A 20,783-nucleotide genomic window follows, 5' to 3' on the forward strand; every position below is an offset into this window, starting at 1 on the left:
GCGACGGATGGCTCGCGTCAAATTCATAATTGGGATTCAACATTGGGACCCAAATGCATAATGAGTGCTCTTGCAGTGGTCTGGAGCAATGAACCCGTGATGCTGGGTACCCCTAAGTCCCGCGGTGTAAACTCACAACTTTTAAAGGAGGAACCACTGTATATGTCAAGATAATTGCAAAAGGGTTTTCTAATGATCAATTAGCTATTTAATAAAATTATAAACTTGGATTAGCTCACACAATGTGCCATTGTAACACAGTAGTAGTGGTGGTTGCTGATATTGGGCCTCTGTACGCCTATGTAGATAATCCATTAAAAATCAGCTGTTTCCAGCTACAATAGTCATTTACAACATGAACAATGTCTACACTGTATTTCTGATCAATTTGTTGTTATTTTAATGGACCAAAAATGTGCTTTTCTCTCAAAAACAAGGGCATTTCTAAGTGACCCCAAACTTTTGAATGGTAGTGTAAATCTAGTAAAGGAATAGAAATATATGGACGAGCAATGTTAGTAAACTATTATGTTTATCCTTAACCACTGATTCCTCATCTGGTCTCTTCTCTGCACCTGGGTCCAACCTCACCATGTCACAGATTTGGCCTTGTGTTTTAGGTTATTATCCTGCTGAAAGATGAATTCATCTCCGTGTCTGGAGGAAAGCAGACTCTGAATGAGGTTTTCCTCAAATGTTTCCTGTGCTTTGCTCCAGTACGTTCTATTTTATCCTGACAAACTCTGCAGTCCATAATGACTGAAAAGCATACCCATAACATGATGCAGCCACCATTATGCTTGAAAATATGGAGAGTGGTACACCGTAATGTGTTGTATTGGATTTGCTGCATACATTACACTTTGTATTCAGAACAAAAAGGTAATTGCTTTGCCACGTTTTGCTAAAGTAGTTTAGTGCAGGGGTGTCAAACTCATTCCATGGAGGGCTGGTTTATGTTTTTTTTCCTTTCAATGAAGACCTAGACAACGAGGTGAGGGGAGTTCCTTACTAATCAGTGACCTTCATTCATCAATAAAGTACAAGGATGGAGCAAAAACTCGCAGACACTCGGCCCGCTGTGTTCCAAACCAGATGCATGTTTTGGAATATTTGTATTCTGTACAGGCTTCCTTCTTTTCACTGTAATATTGCAAAAAATACACCAAGACATATACTCCGAGCATGTGCTGACAAACTGGCAAGTGTCTTCACTGACATTTCCAAACTGTCCCTGACTGAGTCTGTAATACCAACATGTTTCAAGCAGGTAACCTGCCTAAATGACTACCGACCTGTAGCACTCACGTCTGTAGACATGACGTGCTTTGAAAGGCTGTTCATGGCTCACATCAACACCCAAAAACTCCAGACACACTTCAAATTGCATACCGCCCAACAGATCCACAGATAATGCAATCTCTATTGCACTCCACACTGCCCTTTCCCACCCGAACAAAAGGAACACCTATTTGAGAATGCTATTCATTGACTACAGCTCAGCGTTCAACACCATAGTGCCCTCATAGCTCATCACTAAGCTAAGGACCCTGGGACTAAACACCTCCCTCTGCAACTGGATCCTGGACTTCTTGATGGGCTGCCCCCAGGTGGTAAGGGTAGGTAACCACACATCTGTCTTGTTGATCCTCAACACGGGGGCTCCTCAGGGGTGCGTGCTCCGTCCCCTCCTGTACTCCCTGTTCACTCATGACTGTATGGCCAGGCACGACTCCAACACCATCATTAAGTTTGCTTGCCGATGACAGAAAAGTGGTAGGCCTGACCACCGACAACGATGAGACAGCCTTGAGAGAGGAGGTCAGAGACCTGGCCGTGTGGTTCCAGGATAAAAACCTCTCCCTCAACATGATCAAGGCAAAGGAGATGATTGTGGACTGCAGGAAAAGGAGGACTGAGCACGCCCCCATTCTCATCGACAGGGATGTAGTGGAGCAGGTTGAGAGATTCAAGTTCCTTGATGTCCACATCACCAATAAACTATCATGGTATAAACACACCAAGACAGTTGTGAAGAGGGCACGACAAAGCCTATTCCCCCTCAGGAGACTGAAAAGATTTGGCATGGGTCCTCAGATCCTCAAAAGGTTCTTCAGCTGTACCATCTAGAGCTTCCTGACTGGTTGCATCACTGCCTGGTATGGCAACTGCTCGACCTCTGACCACAAGGCACTACAGAGGGTAGTGTGTATGGCCCAGTACATCACTATGACCAAGCTTCCTGCCATCCAGGACGTCTATACCAGGAGGTGCAGAGGAAGGCCCTATAAGTTGTCAAAGACTCCAGCCACCCTAGTCATAGACTGTTCTCTCTGCTACCGCATGTCAAGCGGTACAGGAGTGCCAAGTCTAGGTCCAAGAGGCTTCTTAACAGCTTCTACCCCGATGCCATAAGACACTTGAACAGCTTATCAAATGGTTACCTCGACTAACCTGTGTCCCCGCACATTGACTCTATACCGGTACCCCCTGTATATAGCCTCGCTATTTTACTGCTGCTCTTTAATTATTTGTTATTTTTAATTTTTACTTGACACTTATTTTTCTAAACTGCATTGTTGGTCAAGGGTAAGTAAGCATTTCACTGTAAGGTCTACTACACCTGTTGTATTCGGCGCATGTGACAAATACAATTTGATTTGATTTGTAAATTAGGTTAGTGTTGGCCATTGGCCTTATGCTGAAATCCCTCAGTGGTTTCTTTCCTCTCCGGCAACTGAGTTAGGAAGGATGCCTGTATATTTGTAGTGACTGGGTGTATTGATACACCATCCAAAGTCTAATTAATAGCTTCACCATGCCCAAAGGGATATTCAATGTCTGCTTTTTTATTTTTACCCATCAACAAATAGATATCCATCTTTGCAAGGCATAGGAAAAACCTCGCCGGTCCTCCCTGGTCCCTGGTTGAATCGGTGTTTTAAATTCACTGCTCGACTGAGGGGTACAGACATGAGGTAGTAATTAAAAAATCATATTAAACACTGTTATTGCACATAGAGTGAGTCCATGCAACTTATGTGATTTCAGCAAATGTTCACTCCTTAACTTATTTAGGATTGCCATAACCAACCGGTTAAATGCTTATGGACCAAAACAGGCTGAAATTTCAGGAGGTCTTTTCAAAGAGCTTTTACACTAAAAGGGCATTGTAATAATTTTCTAAATGTCATAGCATTATTCCAACCTCATAGTGTGTAAATAAATCATCTTGAATAAATTAATGTGACATTTTTTATTTCAGAATCAAGACATAGTCCTAATTTTAGAGCACACTATAAGTATAAGGAGTATAATGACACTATTATATTGTCTGTATCATGTACGGTTCACAGATCATACAGTCTTACATTAGGCATATGAAAGACTAAAAAGAACCTAAAATGACCACTTTATCATGATTTTCTCAATTTGTTAGTGATAAAAATGTAAAAAGCATATCAAACATTGTTCCTTCCAATTAAGTTTATATGTAAGAATTGGCCAAAATATTTTTTGCTGGCATGGAATCGCCCTTGTATTTATTTAACACATATTCATATTTTCATTTCCAGTGCAGTGAAAAGCATGACAAACAGCAGCCTGCACTTCAAAAGCAGAGATGGGCTCAGCCATCAGCATGAACGTACAAATCAGCATCTCCCAGGGGCGCAGGTAGGAGGCAGTAAACAACCAATTCCACTCACTTTGACTCTGGGACACAGTAACAATGCTGTGTATCTTTCATTTGTCTGATTGCCCACAAACCTCCATTCACCACAGCTGAGGATATTTATTTATTTTTACATTTCCCTGCTCACACTAAAGGGTGGAGTTGATGAGGCTGATAAACTTATTTTGAGTGAAAGCCAAGAAAACCTGTTCATAGACATGGGCCACCATTTCTTGTCTTTGTTATTTTTCTTTGCAATCCTCATCCTTTCTTTCATTCTTTCATCACCCGTTCTTTGCATTGTTATTTGACCATTATTTTCATGTTTCTCTAAGTTTTACGTTTTCTTCCTTATTCCCCCATACTGTCACATGCACACAGCTCACATGAAGCGACCCCCCCTCTCTCCCATTCCTCCTGACACTCCACCACATCCCCCATCCACTTCCTCCTGACTTCTGAAAGACAGTCCAAGGTTAATAGTTCCTCAGGCATCACACTCAAAGCTATACTTAGCTTTAACTCGGCCACAAGGACTTCTAGGCACTCACTTGAAAATCTGGAAAAGTTCATAAGGAATGAAGCTGAATGTGCTACTAGGCTACTGGTTTACATCAACTGTTCCACTTGATCTTTTAGGACAGGGTGTTTTGTAACAACATACTCATGGTTTGAAATTATTTTACAAAATGAGTTTATTCACAGTTATTAAAAATGTTTTGTTTACAGTATGCAGACTAGAAACTACAGAATTTCTCTATACATTGTGCAATACACAGTTTTGGCAATATATTTCATGGATCATTCTTGGTCTTTACCAAACACTTGAAAATGGAAGCATTTATTAGCAAATCTTTAAATCTTATAATCACATCGCAACAAAAGCATTAGCTGTAGCTAGTTAGTCACTAACATTTTCCAGTGGAATACCAGTAAGTAAACATTCTACAGAGGGCTTAATAGTGATGGAATCAAACATGGTTAGTGTGTAAAAAGTCAATAGGGATGTTAAGAAAGGTGTATTAAAATGACAATTCCACTGTATTGAAATGTGGGATAGCTCAGAGCTTTTATATAGCTTCAGCTATTTTCTATCCATATTCTTCAGAACGGTAGATCGTATGGGCGGAATGAACTAGTCTTGTGCTAACTGCGATGACTTGTGCAGTGCATCTCACACTAGAGTAGAGTCTTTACTGGAGGCCCCTGACTTGCGGGCCAGCACGCTTCTCATCTCATTGTTAATGCCATTCCATGGCTTAGACGGCGACTGCAGCGGCCCCGACTCTGTCGACAGGGTCCTGTGCATTCTCGAGCCACCCCCACTGCCACCACTACTGTAGCCCTCCTTGTCACTGCCGTGACTCTGTGGGCCGTGGGATGGGGAGTGATGCTGGTGATGCTGCTTTTGGTCAGTACAGGGAGGGTAGGACAACTGCCGGTGGAGATGGGAGTTGTTGCGATGCCTCCTGGGTTTGTCCCCGTCTTGGAGCTCGCCGTGGCGGACGGCAGGGGTGCACTCTCCATGCTGGTTCTGGTACACAGTGTCAGTGTGCTCCCCACCATGGTAGTGTTGGGCGGTGCGGGCGGCTTTGACCAGTGAGTGAATCACGATCACCAGCAGAATCAGGATTCCTGAGGCCAGTACGCATGCACTGGCTATGCCGGTCTCTACCTCAAACACCAGCAGCATGTAGATGGACATAGCTGCAGTAGAGAAAGGGACAGAGAGAGAGAGAGTGAGACTGACATAAAGAGAGAGCGCCGCAGAGTGACAGGTACAGAAATACTAGTTTATTACACTGTGAGAAAGATCACTTTTCAGGTCCCTTTTTCTCCCAGGGATGAATAACTCTAAATATTGTAGTGCATTGGCATTGTGTTTTTTGTGTGTATTTTCCTCTATTTGACTAATGTTTGGTCATCTTTCAGCAGTTGAAGAACAACAGACCCAGGAGTGATAAAGGAGGGAGGAGAGAAGAATAACTTTGAGATATGATGATGACGTTATGGAATTGCACAGCTCCCACTGAAAGGGAGCTGTAGGATCAGGGGGTCATCCACCCTCCAATACAATAGTGCACTGCCTCCCACCTGAACTAGGCATTCACTGGAATGGAAAGCCAAACAGCTTTGCCTTGCCAGGACCTGCCTTAAGACATGCCAGTAATGCACGTCTGTCAAACACGCCATTGTTTTGGGCCTTGTGTATCAATCAGTTGAAGGGACTCTGAAAGCAGTGACCTTTGCCTCTGCTGCAAATTAACTGGAGTATATTTGTAGAAATCTGAATGAATTTGTCCTTTCTAAGGTCATGCAAAGCTCTATTTGGTACAATCTGTTATTGTTTAGCAGTTGGTCTGAACGGATGTAATGTCTGATAAATTAATCTGCTTTAGCTAAATGAAAAGTGCTTTCACATGACATTATGTGGGGTGACTACAGTGTTCATAATACTACCAAATATATATTCCAGACTTGGAATTGTTTCAACTCTCTACCCAAGGCTTTTACTTGCGACATAATTAAATGCACTAAAGAGTAACAATGGGTACATATTGAAGATGTGCATGCTCATCCCCAGAATGTTTTCACGTGTCTATTTTCAAAGGATAAAGCAGAGAACATTAACAACTTCATAGTTAAGAACACTATAACAACATTGAAGAACATGAAACGGATTCTACAAGAACCAATATCACTCCCTAAAAACCATGGAGCAACCCTTGGATAGCTTTTCAGAATTCACCGATTAAATTGGCCCACATGGAACACTAAATGCATAGAAACCGTAAATTACTTGGTAACAGAAAACACATTTATTTCCATGATAGAATTAAAAAGTAATTTTGGACTGACCAATGTAGATAGTTTCAAATATATGCAACTTAAAAGTTACATATCACAAAATGTTGATTTTAAATCATTTAGACATCAGAGCAACCTTGAGGGAATCTTATTTGAGTCAGAAAAGGAATTTCATATGATAGAGAAGATATATAAAAGCTTGCAGAGAGCATATCCCACTGACAAGCTCTTTAAAAAACTGTTGGAACCAAGATTTAAGAACTGATGTTGGCACAAGATGGAGGGAAAGTTGGAGCATAACTAAATAAATTACAATTAACGAAAATGGAAGCTAATTATACAAGAGACAAAGTTCACAAATTCTACAGCACAAGGTAAGGTCATGTCTTAAGTCTAAAACAAATAATGAATCAATAATTCATGCTTTCTGGGAACGCTATGAAGTCCGGAAGTTGTGGGCGGGGCTAGAAATGCGGCTGTCAGAAGTATTACAATTAAGTATTACAAACTTTTAATCCATCTGTTTGCATATTTCAAGACATAGCATGTGGGGGTGTACTGAGATACCCGATTTGTTGGAGGATTCTCTTCTCATTTTGAAAAAAATGTGCACTAAAAACATATAAATCAATCCACCATCATTAGCACAACAGAAAAATATAATGATTTATTATTTAAATAATCAAAAGTGTGCGGGCAAGAAACAAAATGGTGCAGTTTCAGGCCGTGTTGCGGAAAGTGATGCAGGCGCTGGAGATGGGGGTTTGTGCTAGTGTGTCTGGGAAGGTGGGATGTTTGTATGATGTTGTTTGTATGTGTATGTATTGTTTATAAAATATCAAATTAAATCTTACAACGGCAACAACAACAAAAAATACTACAAAATATGTTGCAGTTTGATACTCATGATATAGCCAATGAGTTTGTAGTGCCACTTGTAAAAAATATTTGTAAGGTTCTTCTAATTTTATTCGAACAGTTCATTATGGCCCTTACTGTTTACATTTGTTGTCTGTCTTACCTGCTAAATATACTGAAACCCCAAGGCAAAATAATCCAATGGCCACATGTCGGACAGTTTGGCTATGGAATAGGAACCAGTCTGCTCTATGGGAGGAAATGAAGAAAATGCAATCAGTGACAATGATGACATGATCGTATGTTGACGGGTATTGTTCAATTAGTTCACAATTATTTATTTGCACCAAAATAAATAAATGATTTCAAGGTTCAAATTAGGCCTTCTCTTCTGTCCATTATTTTTCTATCATGAGATACTTTTCTTCTCAAAATGTGTTGGTTTATAGAATGCTTTGTCATTACTTGCACTGGAGTGCACAGAAGCTAGATCTATATGAAAGTCATAAAAAGCACAGACACAATTCTAACCCAACGCGGGAAAGAGCTAGGCCACTGAGACCATAGGCTGTGCGTTCCCTCGTACAACGAGGGAACGCTATTGTTTGTCGAATTTATACAGAGTTCAGAGATAGGAGTGGTCGGTCAAGCAGTCTCTGTCTGCACCTGGTACACACGGAAAGTGGTGAATTTATAAGAATGTAATATTCTTAATTTAATTTCTGTCAATGTCCAACTTTAATATAATTGAAGCATGTTATTCAACAAAATAAACTGCAGGTGCATCAGTGATACAATTCTTGCCGACAACAAATACATTATCCTTAAAGTATGTTGATGAATGTGTACCTTTCTGTATCTTCTCCTCTGCATATCTCGGTTGTAAAGTAGCTGTGCAGAAGGCAGACCATGACAGAGCTCAAATTGAGCGTGAGGGAGAGAGCAGAGAGCACTATAGACACAGGCATAAGCACTGCCCAAACATTAGTTGGCACGATGGAGATGTTGGGGGGTGATTCCTTCACAGCAATCTGTTGTGATTGTATCTGGAAAATCAAAATGACCGATAGCAGAGACATAATCCCAGATAGGATCCCTAATAAAGACAGGACCATCAAAGACCGCTGGCTATAAACGTACCTCATATTTGGGCTATAAATCACAGACTGACATGGGCGCCCCTATCTTTGGAAAAAGTTATCCCGGTCGGAATCTCCTTTATCCTCGTGCACGCGTTATCTTTCGCAACCTCTTCAATCTGCCATATACTGTATCTGTAAAGAGTTGAAACAATTGTGAATAGGAAAAAGTAAGAAACCTGGGATTGAAAGAATGTGCGTGTTATTTGCGTGTTGTGCACAAACACCCGATCCCCCGACCGAGCATGTGATGTTTTTAAAATCCCCGGATTAAAAACTTCGCAACAACAACGGATTTTTCAATTGGATTCTCCAAAACAATGCGTTTGAATGCTCGTCCGAAGCAGTCCACTGCCGGAGGAAAAACTGTTTGCAAACTTTAGAAAACTGTTCACTTTCCTTTTCAAAACATGAATTACCCCCGCATGAATGCATTTGTTAAACATGTTAAAACAATTCCAGTTGTGCGCTTTGAATTTAAACTTCAGATACATTTGAAATGTGAAGAAAACATTGGTCCAAAAAATGTATTTGATTGTGACCAGGTCTATGATTTTTATTTATATTTGTTAGTCTAGGCTACAGTTATATATTTGATGCAGTTTAATGCTATTGAAAATGAATAAGGATCCACCAAAATACATTAATCAGTTCTCGATACCTTTAACCTCTATAATTAGGCATTACCTGTAAATCATGCAAAATAAGCCTCCTGGAAATGAATCCCAATTAACAGCTGGCTGCAAACTGGTCACAGAGCAAAACTTATTATATGTTACTAAAACCTGTGCCTCTCCATTTAGTATATGTTACATTAGGTTATATTACATTGGCCTACCAATGTAATAGTGGTCATATGAATTGTAGGACGCATAGTATTGTAATGAAACAGGCAGGGAGCAGGCCTCGAACCCTCGACCTTCTAGCCCGAGATCCGGCGCGCTATCGACTGTGCCGCAAAAGCATGCTCGTGGGGCAGAGTCGATTTCAACGCTTACACTACTCCCTCTTTTCAAAGAGCTTAAATACGAAAAGTATTTGGTTTTAAATATACTTAAGTATGAAAAGTAAATCTAAATGCTAAAATATACTTAAGTATCAAAAGTAAAAGTATAAATAATTTCAAATTACTTATATTAAGCAAACCAGGCGGCACCATGTTCTTGTTTTTTTACATTTTTGGATAGCCAACACTCAGACATAATTTACAAACAAATCATGTGTGTTTAGCGAGTTCGCCAGATCAGAGGCCGGGAATGACACGGGATGTTCTCTTGATAAGTGCGTCAATTGGACCATTGTCCTGTGCTGCTAAGCAAATAAAATGTAAAGAATACTTTTGGGTGTCAGGGAAAATATAAGGTAAAAAGTACATTATTTTCTTTAGGAATGTAGTGAAGTAAAAATGGTCAAAAATATAAATAGTAAAGTATTTTTACTTAAGTACTTTACACCACTGAGTCCTAGATGATGAGAAGCGATATTCCGGTGCCCCATTGGGACATAGCCGAGTGGCTCTGAGACCACTTAGTATGCACAGTTATAATGACAATATGGTCTTGTCTCCGCCCTAACGATGGGAGTTGTTGTATCATGGAAGGATTTTTACAGGAGTGAACCCTCTTGCATCGCCTCTTCCTCTCTGGCAAAAGCCAAAGAGTTCCTGAGAATCCTTGAACTCTCCCCCAATTCACTTTTCAATGGTTGCCTTGGAAAAAAACACTGAAATACCCAGAGACAGCACACTGCTGTTGCTCTTTTGGTTTGAGGCTACTGCGCTGTGCACTCGCCCACCTTTCCTTTTAGGCCCCTATAGGAACCGTAATCCATTTCACCTTTGAAAACATTATTGTAAATTAAAGAGGCCTACTATTTATGTCCATCATCCATATAGACTATGGTTATACCACTTTGGGTCATTAAATTCACCTCCATTTTCTGAAGTGTCTTTAAGTACATGGATGGTCTTTTTGATATAGTAAACAAATGGAATACCTTTTTGATTTTATGCAACAAAACTTTGTTGTTGTATTTGTTCGATTCTGAAGCATAGGCTATAAGCACATGTAAAATCCAACACCCAAAAAGCTCTACAAACCAAAGCTTATTTCAGGTATACTTTTTTAAATGTACCGATGCAGGTCTCACTAGCAATGAGGGGTAAGAGAAATGTTCTCTGCGTGTGATTGTCTGACTCTATCTTGAAGACAGTAGGACAACTGTAGAGCAGCTAAAGGTTGGGGGTTTGGGGTAAAGGTCTGGCTTAATGCTGTTCTGATGGAGATAAGCTCGCGGCTATGAAAGTGCATACAACAAAGAATTGCTCTCATACATGCACACTGACCATGGAGTCTATTTCTGAATTCAACAGCCCCACCACACACACTAAAATGGCAGCCGCTGATGTTGTCGAAAGCAGAAGTGAGCAGTTTCAGGAAAACAAAAAAGAAGTCTAAATGTGAACACTTTCCAAAGGGTGTTAGAATGTCTGACTTAGAATGTACTCTCTTTTTAATGTGATTCATAATGCTTGTGGGCATACATGCTATGGTCACAACACTGATGTGCAAACTTTGTTCCGGCATCGAAATGACTAAGATACAGTATATCCTACACAATGAATAACCTTTAGACAGAGTGTCAACACTGCTCCTATGATTCTTAGCAGATGGTTTAACTTTTATTTACAGGTGATGGTTGTGTTTATTCTCCACTGAATTGGGTGAATCTAGCTGCACACAGGGATGTAGCCTATAGCAGGGGTGGAAGCGGCCCTCTGAGATGTTGCTAACTCTTGCATCATAAAGGGCCTTCTTTAAGATCATCAAGTGTGTGTGTATGCGTGAGCGCACATTGGTGTGCTTGTGTGTGTCTTTGAGTGGCGTGTGTGTGCGTAGTGCCTGCCTGTGTTAGGAGTGTCTCTGTGTGATTGCTCGATGTTAATAACACTTGTCCTTAAATTATTTTTAGGAGTAATGAAAGCAATGTGCCACCTCCCAAAAATAGTCCAGAATTGTGTAGCTCATATAAATGATTGAGTTATAACCTCTAAATATACCCATTAAGATAGTATGTGGACTATCTTTTGGCATCTTTGAAGTGACAAATGGATACTGTATATAATAAACTATGACAGTACTATGTTTGGCCTAAGGGATGTGGCTGTATTATTGAAGAGCCAAAGTCTTGATTAGCTGCGTGAGATCAGTCAAATGGTAAGACGACTATCGTAGATCTAACAAAATCAGGCAGAACCAATGGAAGTAAGACTAGTAGGACCTGTAGGCAGTGAGATTCAATGCATTCAATGTGAGAGATTGTAACACAGCAGAGTAAGTACAGAGCTATTGGATATGGGATCCTCTTATTCTCAGTATATTCACTCACCTATTGAAATGGCCCAAAATAGGAATTGAACAAAGCGAAGGAGGAATCAAAGTTACCTATCAATAGAACACTTTTAGAAAATCCCATGCATCATCACATCGTTTACAGTTCAGTAGCCTTCCTGTCTTTTTGATCATTTAATTTCTATTTTTGTATTTTTATCCACCACTATTCCCTTCTATTCTTAGGCTGCACTATTGATCATTTACCTTAAATTATCTATCTACTGACACACAGCCAATGTAAGTGAGTCAACAAGCAAGGGAGCAAATAGTGAGCTCCTAGAATGTGCTGTGAGACGAAATGAAAGGGTTACTACAGTAGCTTATTTTTCATGTAAATAAAATAGGTTATTTTAATGCACAATCCAACTCATGCCAATGATAGGCCTTCATTAGAACATCTCTGACCAAGAACATTTTGTTTTGAAAACCCAAGACAGTGACCATCAATAGACATATTCTCTGTGGTTTACATATGTTTTCTTCAGAAAAAGGCACAGAAAGCGCAATAGTCAAAAATAGCATATCTATGAACGACACAGACCAAGACCAGGCTTACTATGTAGCTTATCTTGTGTCTGATCTCTGTTTGTGTGTTTATATGTATGTGTGCTTGTGTGTGGGTGTGTGTGTCTACCCACTCCGCTTCACTCCCTGTGTATGTTCACCTAACACACCTAACACAAAGATGGGCAAGTTGCAATAGAACATCTTCAAGTGGAATGAAGTTGAAGAGTAACTGTATATGAGAGTATTAATAGCCTTCAGGACAAGATGTTTCCAAGATGGCGTAGCAAATCAAATCAAAATCAAAATCAAATGTATTTATATAGCCCTTTGTACATCAGCTGATATCTCAAAGTGCTGTACAGAAACCCAGCCTAAAACCCCAAACAGCAAGCAATGCAGGTGTAGAAGCACGGTGGCTAGGAAAAACTCCCTAGAAAGTAGCAGACGTGGTTTGTCGTCCTCTCGTTTACTTTTTGTATTTTTCGTCTTTTTTGTATATATTTCAATTTATTTTCAATCTCTTTTCCATTTTTAAATTAAATGTGACACAGATCTGCTATTTTTTAGACCTTATAGCCAGAACCTTCATCAGAAGTTAGCCATCCGAGGCTAACCAGCTAATTAGTTACTAGCTATTTAGTCATTGTTAGCCACTGCTAGCGGCCTTTACCTTCTGCACAGGCACCAGATGTTTTTTTAGCCTGGATAATACCTGCCAGTCTACCAGTATCGGAATGTTTTTCTCCACTACAACGCCGGATTCCTGTCGTAAACCCTGGACCATTACTCCTGATCATCACAGCTAGCTAGCTGCCACCGAGTGACCCAGCCCCGAAAGCTAGCCCTGAGGCAAGCCTACCTCCCGGCCCTCTTTGTGATCACTCGGCTACTCAGCCAATGCCTCCCGGACTTTACCCCCAACACGGCTAGAATCCACTACTCCACCGGATACTTGCTGTAAGCTCTGAACCTTTGCATCGGATCATCCCCGCCAGCTAGCTGCTACCGAATTTGCTATAGTGGCTATCGCCCCTGCCCCGAAGCTAGCACCAGTTAGCCGCGAGCCAGGCGCATCTCCCGGGTAGCAAACTAAATTACTACAACTACAATACCTCTTTCGCCATCTGGCCCGGACCCTTTGTCAACACAGCACCACGCCATACCACCACGACTGGTCCGCAGACATAACTCCATCCGCTGTGCCCTCAACCGGCCTTTGCCGGACGTCAAAGCAGACGATTCTACTTACCCCGGCCTGCTAACTTGAAAACGCCGTGTCTCCACATGCTAGCGTATAAACGGCTACCCCGCGGCTTCCCTGTTCCATCTATTGCTGTTCACTGGACCCTGTGATCACTTGGCTACATAGCTGATGCCTGCTGGACTGTTCATTAATTACGGTACTCCATTTTGTTTATTTATTGTTTATCTGTCGGCCCCAGCCTCGAACGCAGGCCCTGTGTGTAGTTAACCGACCCTCTCTGCCCATTCATTGCCATTTTACCTGTTGCTGTTGTCTTAGCTGTTGTTGTCTTACCCATTGTTGTCTTAGCTAACTCTCCCAATCAACAGCTGTGATTGCTTTATGCCTCGCTTTATATCTCTCTCAAATGTCAATATGCCTTGTGCACTGTTGTTTAGGATAGTTATCATTGTTTTAGTTTACTGTGGAGCCCCTAGACCCACTCAACATGCCTCAGATACCTCCTTTGTAACACCTCCCACACATGCGGTGACCTCACCCAGCATAACTAGCCCGTCCAGAGATGCAACCTCTCTTATCATCACTCGGTGCCTGGGCTTACCTCCACTGTACCCGCACCCCACCATACCCCTTGTCTGTACATTATGCCCTGAATCTATTCTACCACGCCCAGAAATCTGCTCCTTTTATTCTCTGTCCCCAACGCACTAGACAACCAGTTTTGATAGCCTTTAGCCGTATCCTCATCATACTCCTCCTCTGTTCCTCGGGTGATGTGGAGGTTAACCCAGGCCCTGCGTGTCCCCAGGCACTCTCATTTGACTTCTGTAACCAAAAAAGCCTTGGTTCCATGCATGTTAACATTAGCAGCCTCCTCCCTAAATTTGTTTTACTCACTGCATTAGCACACTCCGCCAACCCTGATGTCCTTGCCGTGTCTGAATCCTTATGAAGGCCATCAAAAATTCTGAGATTTCCATACCCAACTACAACATTTTCCATCAAGATAGACCTGCTAAAGGGGGAGGGGTTGCAATCTACTCCAGAGATAGCCTGCAAAGTTCTGTCATACTTTCCAGGTCTATGCCCAAACAGTTCGAGCTTCTAATTTAAAAAATGAATCTCTCCAGAAATAAGTCTCTCACTGTTGCCGCCTGTTATAGACCTCCCTCAGCTCCCAGCTGTACCCTGGACGCCGTATGTGAATCGATTGCCCCCCGTCTATCATCTATCTTCAGAGTTCGTTCTGTTAGGTGACCTAAACTGGGATATGCTTAACACCAACGGCAGTCCCACAATCTAAGCTAGATGCCCTCAATCTCACACAAATTATGAAGGAACCCACCAGGGACAACCCTAAATCCGTAAACATGGGCACCCTCATAGATATTATCTTGACCAACTTGCCCTCCAAATACAACTCTGCTGTTTTCAATCAGGATCTCAGCGATCACTGCCTCATTGCCTGCATCCGCTATGGGTCCGCGGTCAAACGACCACCCCTCATCATTGTCAAACGCTCCCTAAAACACTTCTGCGAACAGGCCTTTCTAATTGACCTGGCCCGGGTGTCCTGGAAGGATATTGACCTCATCCCGTCAGTAGAGGATGCCTGGTTGTTCTTTAAAAGTAATTTTATCACCATTTTAAATAAGCATGCCCTTTCAAAAAATTTTGAACTAAGAACAGATATAGTCCTTGGTTCACTCCAGACCTGACTGCCCTCAACCAGCACAAAAACATCCTGTGGCGGACTGCACTAGCATCGAATAGTCCCTGAAATTATGCAACTCTTCAAGGAAGTCAGGAACCAATACACGCAGTCAGTCGGTTTTGGGACACTGTGAAGTCCATGGAGAATAAAAGCACCTCCTCCCAGCTGCCCACTGCACTGAGGCTAGGTAACACTGTCACCACCGATAATCGAGAATTTCAATAAGAATTTCTCTACGGCTGGTTATGCTTTCCTCCTGGCTACCCCAACCCCGGCCAACAGCTCCGACCCCGCAGCTACTTGCCCAAGCCTCCCCAGCTTCTCCTTCACCCAAATCCAGATAGCAGATGTTCTGAAAGAGCTGCAAAACCTGGACACCTACAAATCAGCTCTCTTTCTAAAATTATCTGCCGCCATTTTTGCAACCCCTATTACCAGTCTGTTCAACCTCTCTTTCATATTGTCCAAGATCCCTAAAGATTGGAAAGCTGCCGCCGTCATCCCCCTCTTCAAAGGGGGGGACACTCTTGACCCAAATTGCTACAGACCTATATCTATCCTACCCTGCCTTTCTAAGGTCTTCGAAAGCCAAGTCAACAAACAGATTACCAACCATTTCGAATCTCACCATACCCTCTCTGCTATGCAATCTGGTTTCAGAGCTGGTCATGGGTGCACCTCAGCCACGGTCAAGGTCCTAAATGATATCTTAACCGCCATCGATAAGAAACATTACTGTGCAGCCGTATTCATTGATCTGGCCAAGGCTTTCGACTCTGTCAATCACCACATCCTCATCGGCAGACTTGACAGCCTTGGTTTCTCAAATGATTGCCTCGCCTGGTTCACCAACTACTTCTCTGATAGAGTTCAGTGTGTCAAATCGGAGGGTCTGTTGTCCGGACCTTTGGCAGTCTCTATGGGGGTGCCACAGGGTTCAATTCTTGGACCGACTCTCTTCTCTGTATACATCAATGAGGTCGCTCTTGCTGCTGGAGTGAGTCTCTGATCCACCTCTACGCAGACGGACACCATTCTGTATACTTCTATCCCTTCTTTGGACACTGTGTTAACAACCCTCCAGGCAAGCTTCAATGCCATACAATGCCATACAACTCTCCTTCCGTGGCCTCCAATTGCTCTTAAATACAAGTAAAACTAAATGCATGCTCTTCAACCAATCGCTGCCTGCACCTGCTCGCCTGTCCAACATCACTACTCTGGACAGCTCTGACTTAGAATACGTGAACAACTACAAATACCTAGGTGTCTGGTTAGACTGTAAACTCTCCTTCCAGACCCACATCAAACATCTCCAATCCAAAGTTAAATCTAGAATTGGCTTCCTATTTCGCAACAAAGCATCCTTCACTCATGCTGCCAAACATATCCTTGTAAAACTGACCATCCTACCAATCCTTGGCTATTACAAAATAGCCTCCAATACCCTACTCAACTAATTGGATGCAGTCTATCACAGTGCCATCCGTTTTGTCACCAAAGCCCCATATACTACCCACCATTGCGACCTGTACGCTCTCGTTGGCTGGCCCTCGCTTCATACTCGTCGCCAAACCCACCGGCTCCATGTCATCTACAAGACCCTGCTAGGTAAAGTCCCCCCTTATCTCAGCTCGCTGGTCACCATAGCATCACCCACCTGTAGCACGCGCTCCAGCAGGAATATCTCTCTGGTCACCCCCAAAACCAATTCTTTCTTTGGCCGCCTCTCCTTCCATTTCTCTGCTGCCAATGACTGGAACGAACTACAAAAATCTCTGAAACTGGAAACACTTATCTCCCTGACTAGCTTTAAGCACCAGCTGTCAGAGCAGCTCACATATTACTGCACCTGTACATAGCCCACCTATAATTTAGCCCAAACAACTACCTCTTTCCCTACTGTATTTATTTTATTTATTTATTTATTTTGCTCCTTTGCACCCCATTATTTTTATTTCTACTTTGCACATTCTTCCACTGCAAATCTACCATTCCAGTGTTTTACTTGCTATATTGTATTAACTTTGCCACCATGGCCTTTTTTTGCCTTTACCTCCCTTATCGCACCTTATTTGCTCACATCGTATAGAGACTTGTTTCTACTGTATTATTGACTGTATGTTTGTTTTACTCCATGTGTAACTCTGTGTCTCTGTTGTATGTGTCGAACTGCTTTGCTTTATCTTGGCCAGGTCGCAATTGTAAATGAGAACTTGTTCTCAACATGCCTACCTGGTTAAATAAAGGTGAAATAAAAAATAAATAAAAATTGACCACCATTATTCCTGTGACTACACTACCGAACAAAAGTGTGGGGTCACTTAGAAATGTCCTTGTTTTTGAAAGAAAAGCACATTTTTTGTTCGTTAAAATAACATCAAATTGATCAGAAATACAGTGTAGACATTGTTAATGTTGTAAATGAAAAAATAACTGAAGATCTCATACACCGCTATGTACTACGGCTGTACGACTCCCACAGAACAGCGCAAACTGGCTCTAACCAGAATAGAAAGAGGAGTGGGAGGCTCCGGTACAAAACTGAGCAAGAGGACAAGTACATTAGTGTGTCTAGTTTGAGAAACAGACGCCTCCCAAGTCCTTAACTGGCAGCTTCATTAAACAGGACCAACAAAACACCAGCCTCAACGTCAACAGTAAAGAGGTGACTCCGGGATGCTGGCCTTCAGTTTCTTGGCAATTTCTCGCATGGAAAAGCCTTCATTTCTCAGAACAAGAATAGACTGACGAGTTTCAGAAGAAAGGTCTTTGTTTCTGGCCATTTTGAGCCTGTAATCGAACCCACAAATGCTGATGCCCCAGATACTCAACTAGTCTAAAGTTTTATTGCTTCTTTAATCAGGACAACCGTTTCCAGCTGTGCTAACATAATTTCAAAAGGGTTTTCTAGTGATCAATTAGCCTTTTAAAATGATAAACTTGGATTAGCTAATAACACAACGTGCCATTTGAACACAGTAGTGATGGTTGCTGATAATGGGCCTCTGTACGCCTATGTCGATATTCCATAAAGGTTCTGCTGTTTCCAGCTACAATAGTCATTTACAACATTAATAATGTCTACACTGTATTTTTTATAAATTTGATGTTATTTTAATGAACAAAAAATGTGCTTTAAAAAAAAAAAGTATGACATTTTCAAGTGACCCCAAGCTTTTGAACGGTAGTGTAATTATTTTTTAAATCCTAATCAATCTACACACAATAACCCATAATTATTATTATATTTTCTTTTAACTGACATATCATATTTACATAAGCATTCAGACCCTTTACAGTCTTGAGTCTTCTTGGGTATGACACTACAAGCTTGGCACACCTGACTTTCTCCCATTCTTCTCTGCAGATCCTCTCAAGCTCTATCAGGTTGGATGGGGAGCATCGCTGCACAGCTTTTTTCAGGTCTCTCCGGAGATGTTCGATCAGGTTCAAGTCCGGGCTCTGGCTGGGACACTCAAGGACATTCAGAGACTTGTCCCAATGCCACTCCTGCATTGTCTTGGCTGTGTGCTTAGGGTTGTGGTCCTGTTGGAAGGTGAACCACTACCACATATCTACAGTACAAAATCCATGTGTACTTGTGTATATAGTGTGCATGTTATCATGTGTGTGTATGCATGTGTCTGTGTCTATGTTTGTGTTGCTTCACAGACCCCGCTGTTCCATAAGGTGTATTTTTATCTGTTTATTTTAAATAAATTCTACTGCTTGCATTAGTTACTTAATGTGGAATAGAGTTCCATGTAGTCATGGCTCTATGTAGTACTGTGCGCCTCCAGTAGTCTGTTTTGGCATGTCTTGTGGGGTATGCATGGGGGTCCGAGCTGTGCGCCAGTAGTTAAAACGCACAACTCTGTGCATTCAACAAGTCAATACCTCTCATAAATACAAGTAGTGAGGAAGTCAATCTCTTCTCCACCTTGAGCCAGAAGAGATTGACATGCATATTATTATTATTAGCTCTGTGTACATCCAAGGGCCAGCAGTGCTGCCCTGTTCTGAACCAATTGCAATTTTAGTAAGCCCCTTTTTGTGGCACCTGACCACTTGACTGAACAGTAGTCCAGGTGCGACAAAACTAGGGCCTGTAGGACCTGCCTTGTTGATAGTGCTGTTAAGAAGGTAGATTATGGACAGGTGCTTTATTATGGACAGAATTCTCCTTATTTTAGCTACTGTTGTATCAATATGTTTTGACCATGGCAGTTTACAATCCAGGGTTACTCCAAGCAGTTTAGTCACCTCCACTTGCTCAATTTCCACATTATTTATTACAATAGTTAGTTGAGGTTTAGGGTTTAGTGAATGATTTGTCCCGAATACAATGCTTTAAGTTTCAGAAATATTTAGGTTTAACTTATTCTTTGCCACCCACTCTGAAACTAACTGCAGCTCACCCTTCCATCACCAAACTGTTGGCAGAGATATGGCTTCATGTCATTGCATCATTTGGTATGTCCTTCAATAGCCAGTGAAAAACGGAATAAAGCCCTTTTACACGTGAGTGATATCCTAAAATAAGGTTATAGAAATATTATTTCATAATTGACTATTTTAATCTGCTAATACTTTGTCATAATGTATTATTAATAATAATAATAATGTATTAATAATGTCATAATATCAATGTCTTGTCATGTCATGTATAGTAATGTGTATAATGAAACTATCACATTTAACAAAACATAAAAACTAAGAAGCAAGCATGTCACATTGAAATGCAATTTGGCAGTGGTGTAAAGTACTTAAGTAAAAAATACTTTAAAGGATTACTTAAGTAGTTTTTGGGGGTATCTGTACTTTACTATTTCTATTTTTGACTACTTTTACTTTTACTTCACAACATTCGTAAAAGAAAATAATGTACTTTTTCCTCCATACATTTTCCCTGACATCCAAAAATACTCGTTACATTTTGAATGCTTAGCAGGACAGGAAAATTGTAAAAATTTCTCGCAATTTATCAAGAGAACATCCCATGTCATCCCTACTGCCTCTCATCTGGCGGACTCGCTAAATTTGTAAATTATGTCGGAATTTTTGGAGAGTGCCCCTAGCTATCCGTAAATTTAAAAAACAAGAACATTGTGCCATCTAGTTTTCTTAATATAAGGAATTTGAAATGACTTATACTTTTAGTTTTACTTTGACACTTAAGTATATTTTAGCAATTAGATTTACTTTGATACTCAAATATATTTAAAACCTAATACTTTTAGACTTATACTCAAGTAGTATTTTACTGGGTAACTTACTTGAGTCATTTTCTACGAAGGTATCTTTTACTCAAGTATGACATTTGGGTACTTTTCCCACCACTGGTATTTGGGTAGTCAATTGTGACAGCCTTCACTGAACGGCCCTTCTAGTCTCTCGTCAACTGAAATGATTGCCATCAGGGAGGAGGGGCCAACGGGCACAGCCGAAAGGGCGGTATATGGTCATTTACAAATGGGCTGCAGCC

General features: G+C 41.3%; 1 protein-coding gene across 2 annotated transcripts; it reads right to left on the reverse strand.

The window, feature by feature from the left end:
* Positions 1-4,353: 4,353 nt before the first annotated feature.
* LOC139410138 (transmembrane protein 221-like) lies at positions 4,354-8,643 on the reverse strand. Of its 2 annotated transcripts, none has more exons than XM_071155583.1 (3): positions 8,480-8,643; positions 7,503-7,588; positions 4,354-5,380 (listed from the first exon to the last, which is right to left on the reverse strand). In XM_071155583.1, exons 1-3 carry the CDS (start codon positions 8,482-8,484, stop codon positions 4,848-4,850), a joined length of 624 nt encoding a protein of 207 aa, XP_071011684.1. In that variant the 5' UTR covers positions 8,485-8,643; the 3' UTR covers positions 4,354-4,847. The 2 variants fall into 2 exon arrangements, with proteins under 2 accessions (XP_071011684.1, XP_071011683.1); XM_071155582.1 differs by having other exon boundaries at positions 8,189-8,643.
* Positions 8,644-20,783: the final 12,140 nt, after the last annotated feature.

Source organism: Oncorhynchus clarkii, chromosome 5 (assembly GCF_045791955.1).
Source record: "Oncorhynchus clarkii lewisi isolate Uvic-CL-2024 chromosome 5, UVic_Ocla_1.0, whole genome shotgun sequence".
Taxonomy (NCBI): Eukaryota; Metazoa; Chordata; class Actinopteri; order Salmoniformes; family Salmonidae; genus Oncorhynchus; species Oncorhynchus clarkii.

Excerpts from the sequence above, each read along its gene's own strand:
- LOC139410138 (XM_071155582.1), bottom strand. The coding sequence starts at position 8,484 with ATGAGGTACGTTTATAGCCAGCGGTCTTTGATGGTCCTGTCTTTATTA. Across the intron at positions 7,589-8,188 it reads AGAGGAGAAGATACAGAAAG|AGCAGACTGGTTCCTATTCC; the intron begins GTACACATTCAT and ends TTCCTCCCATAG. Across the intron at positions 5,381-7,502 it reads GGTTTCAGTATATTTAGCAG|CTATGTCCATCTACATGCTG; the intron begins GTAAGACAGACA and ends TCTCTACTGCAG.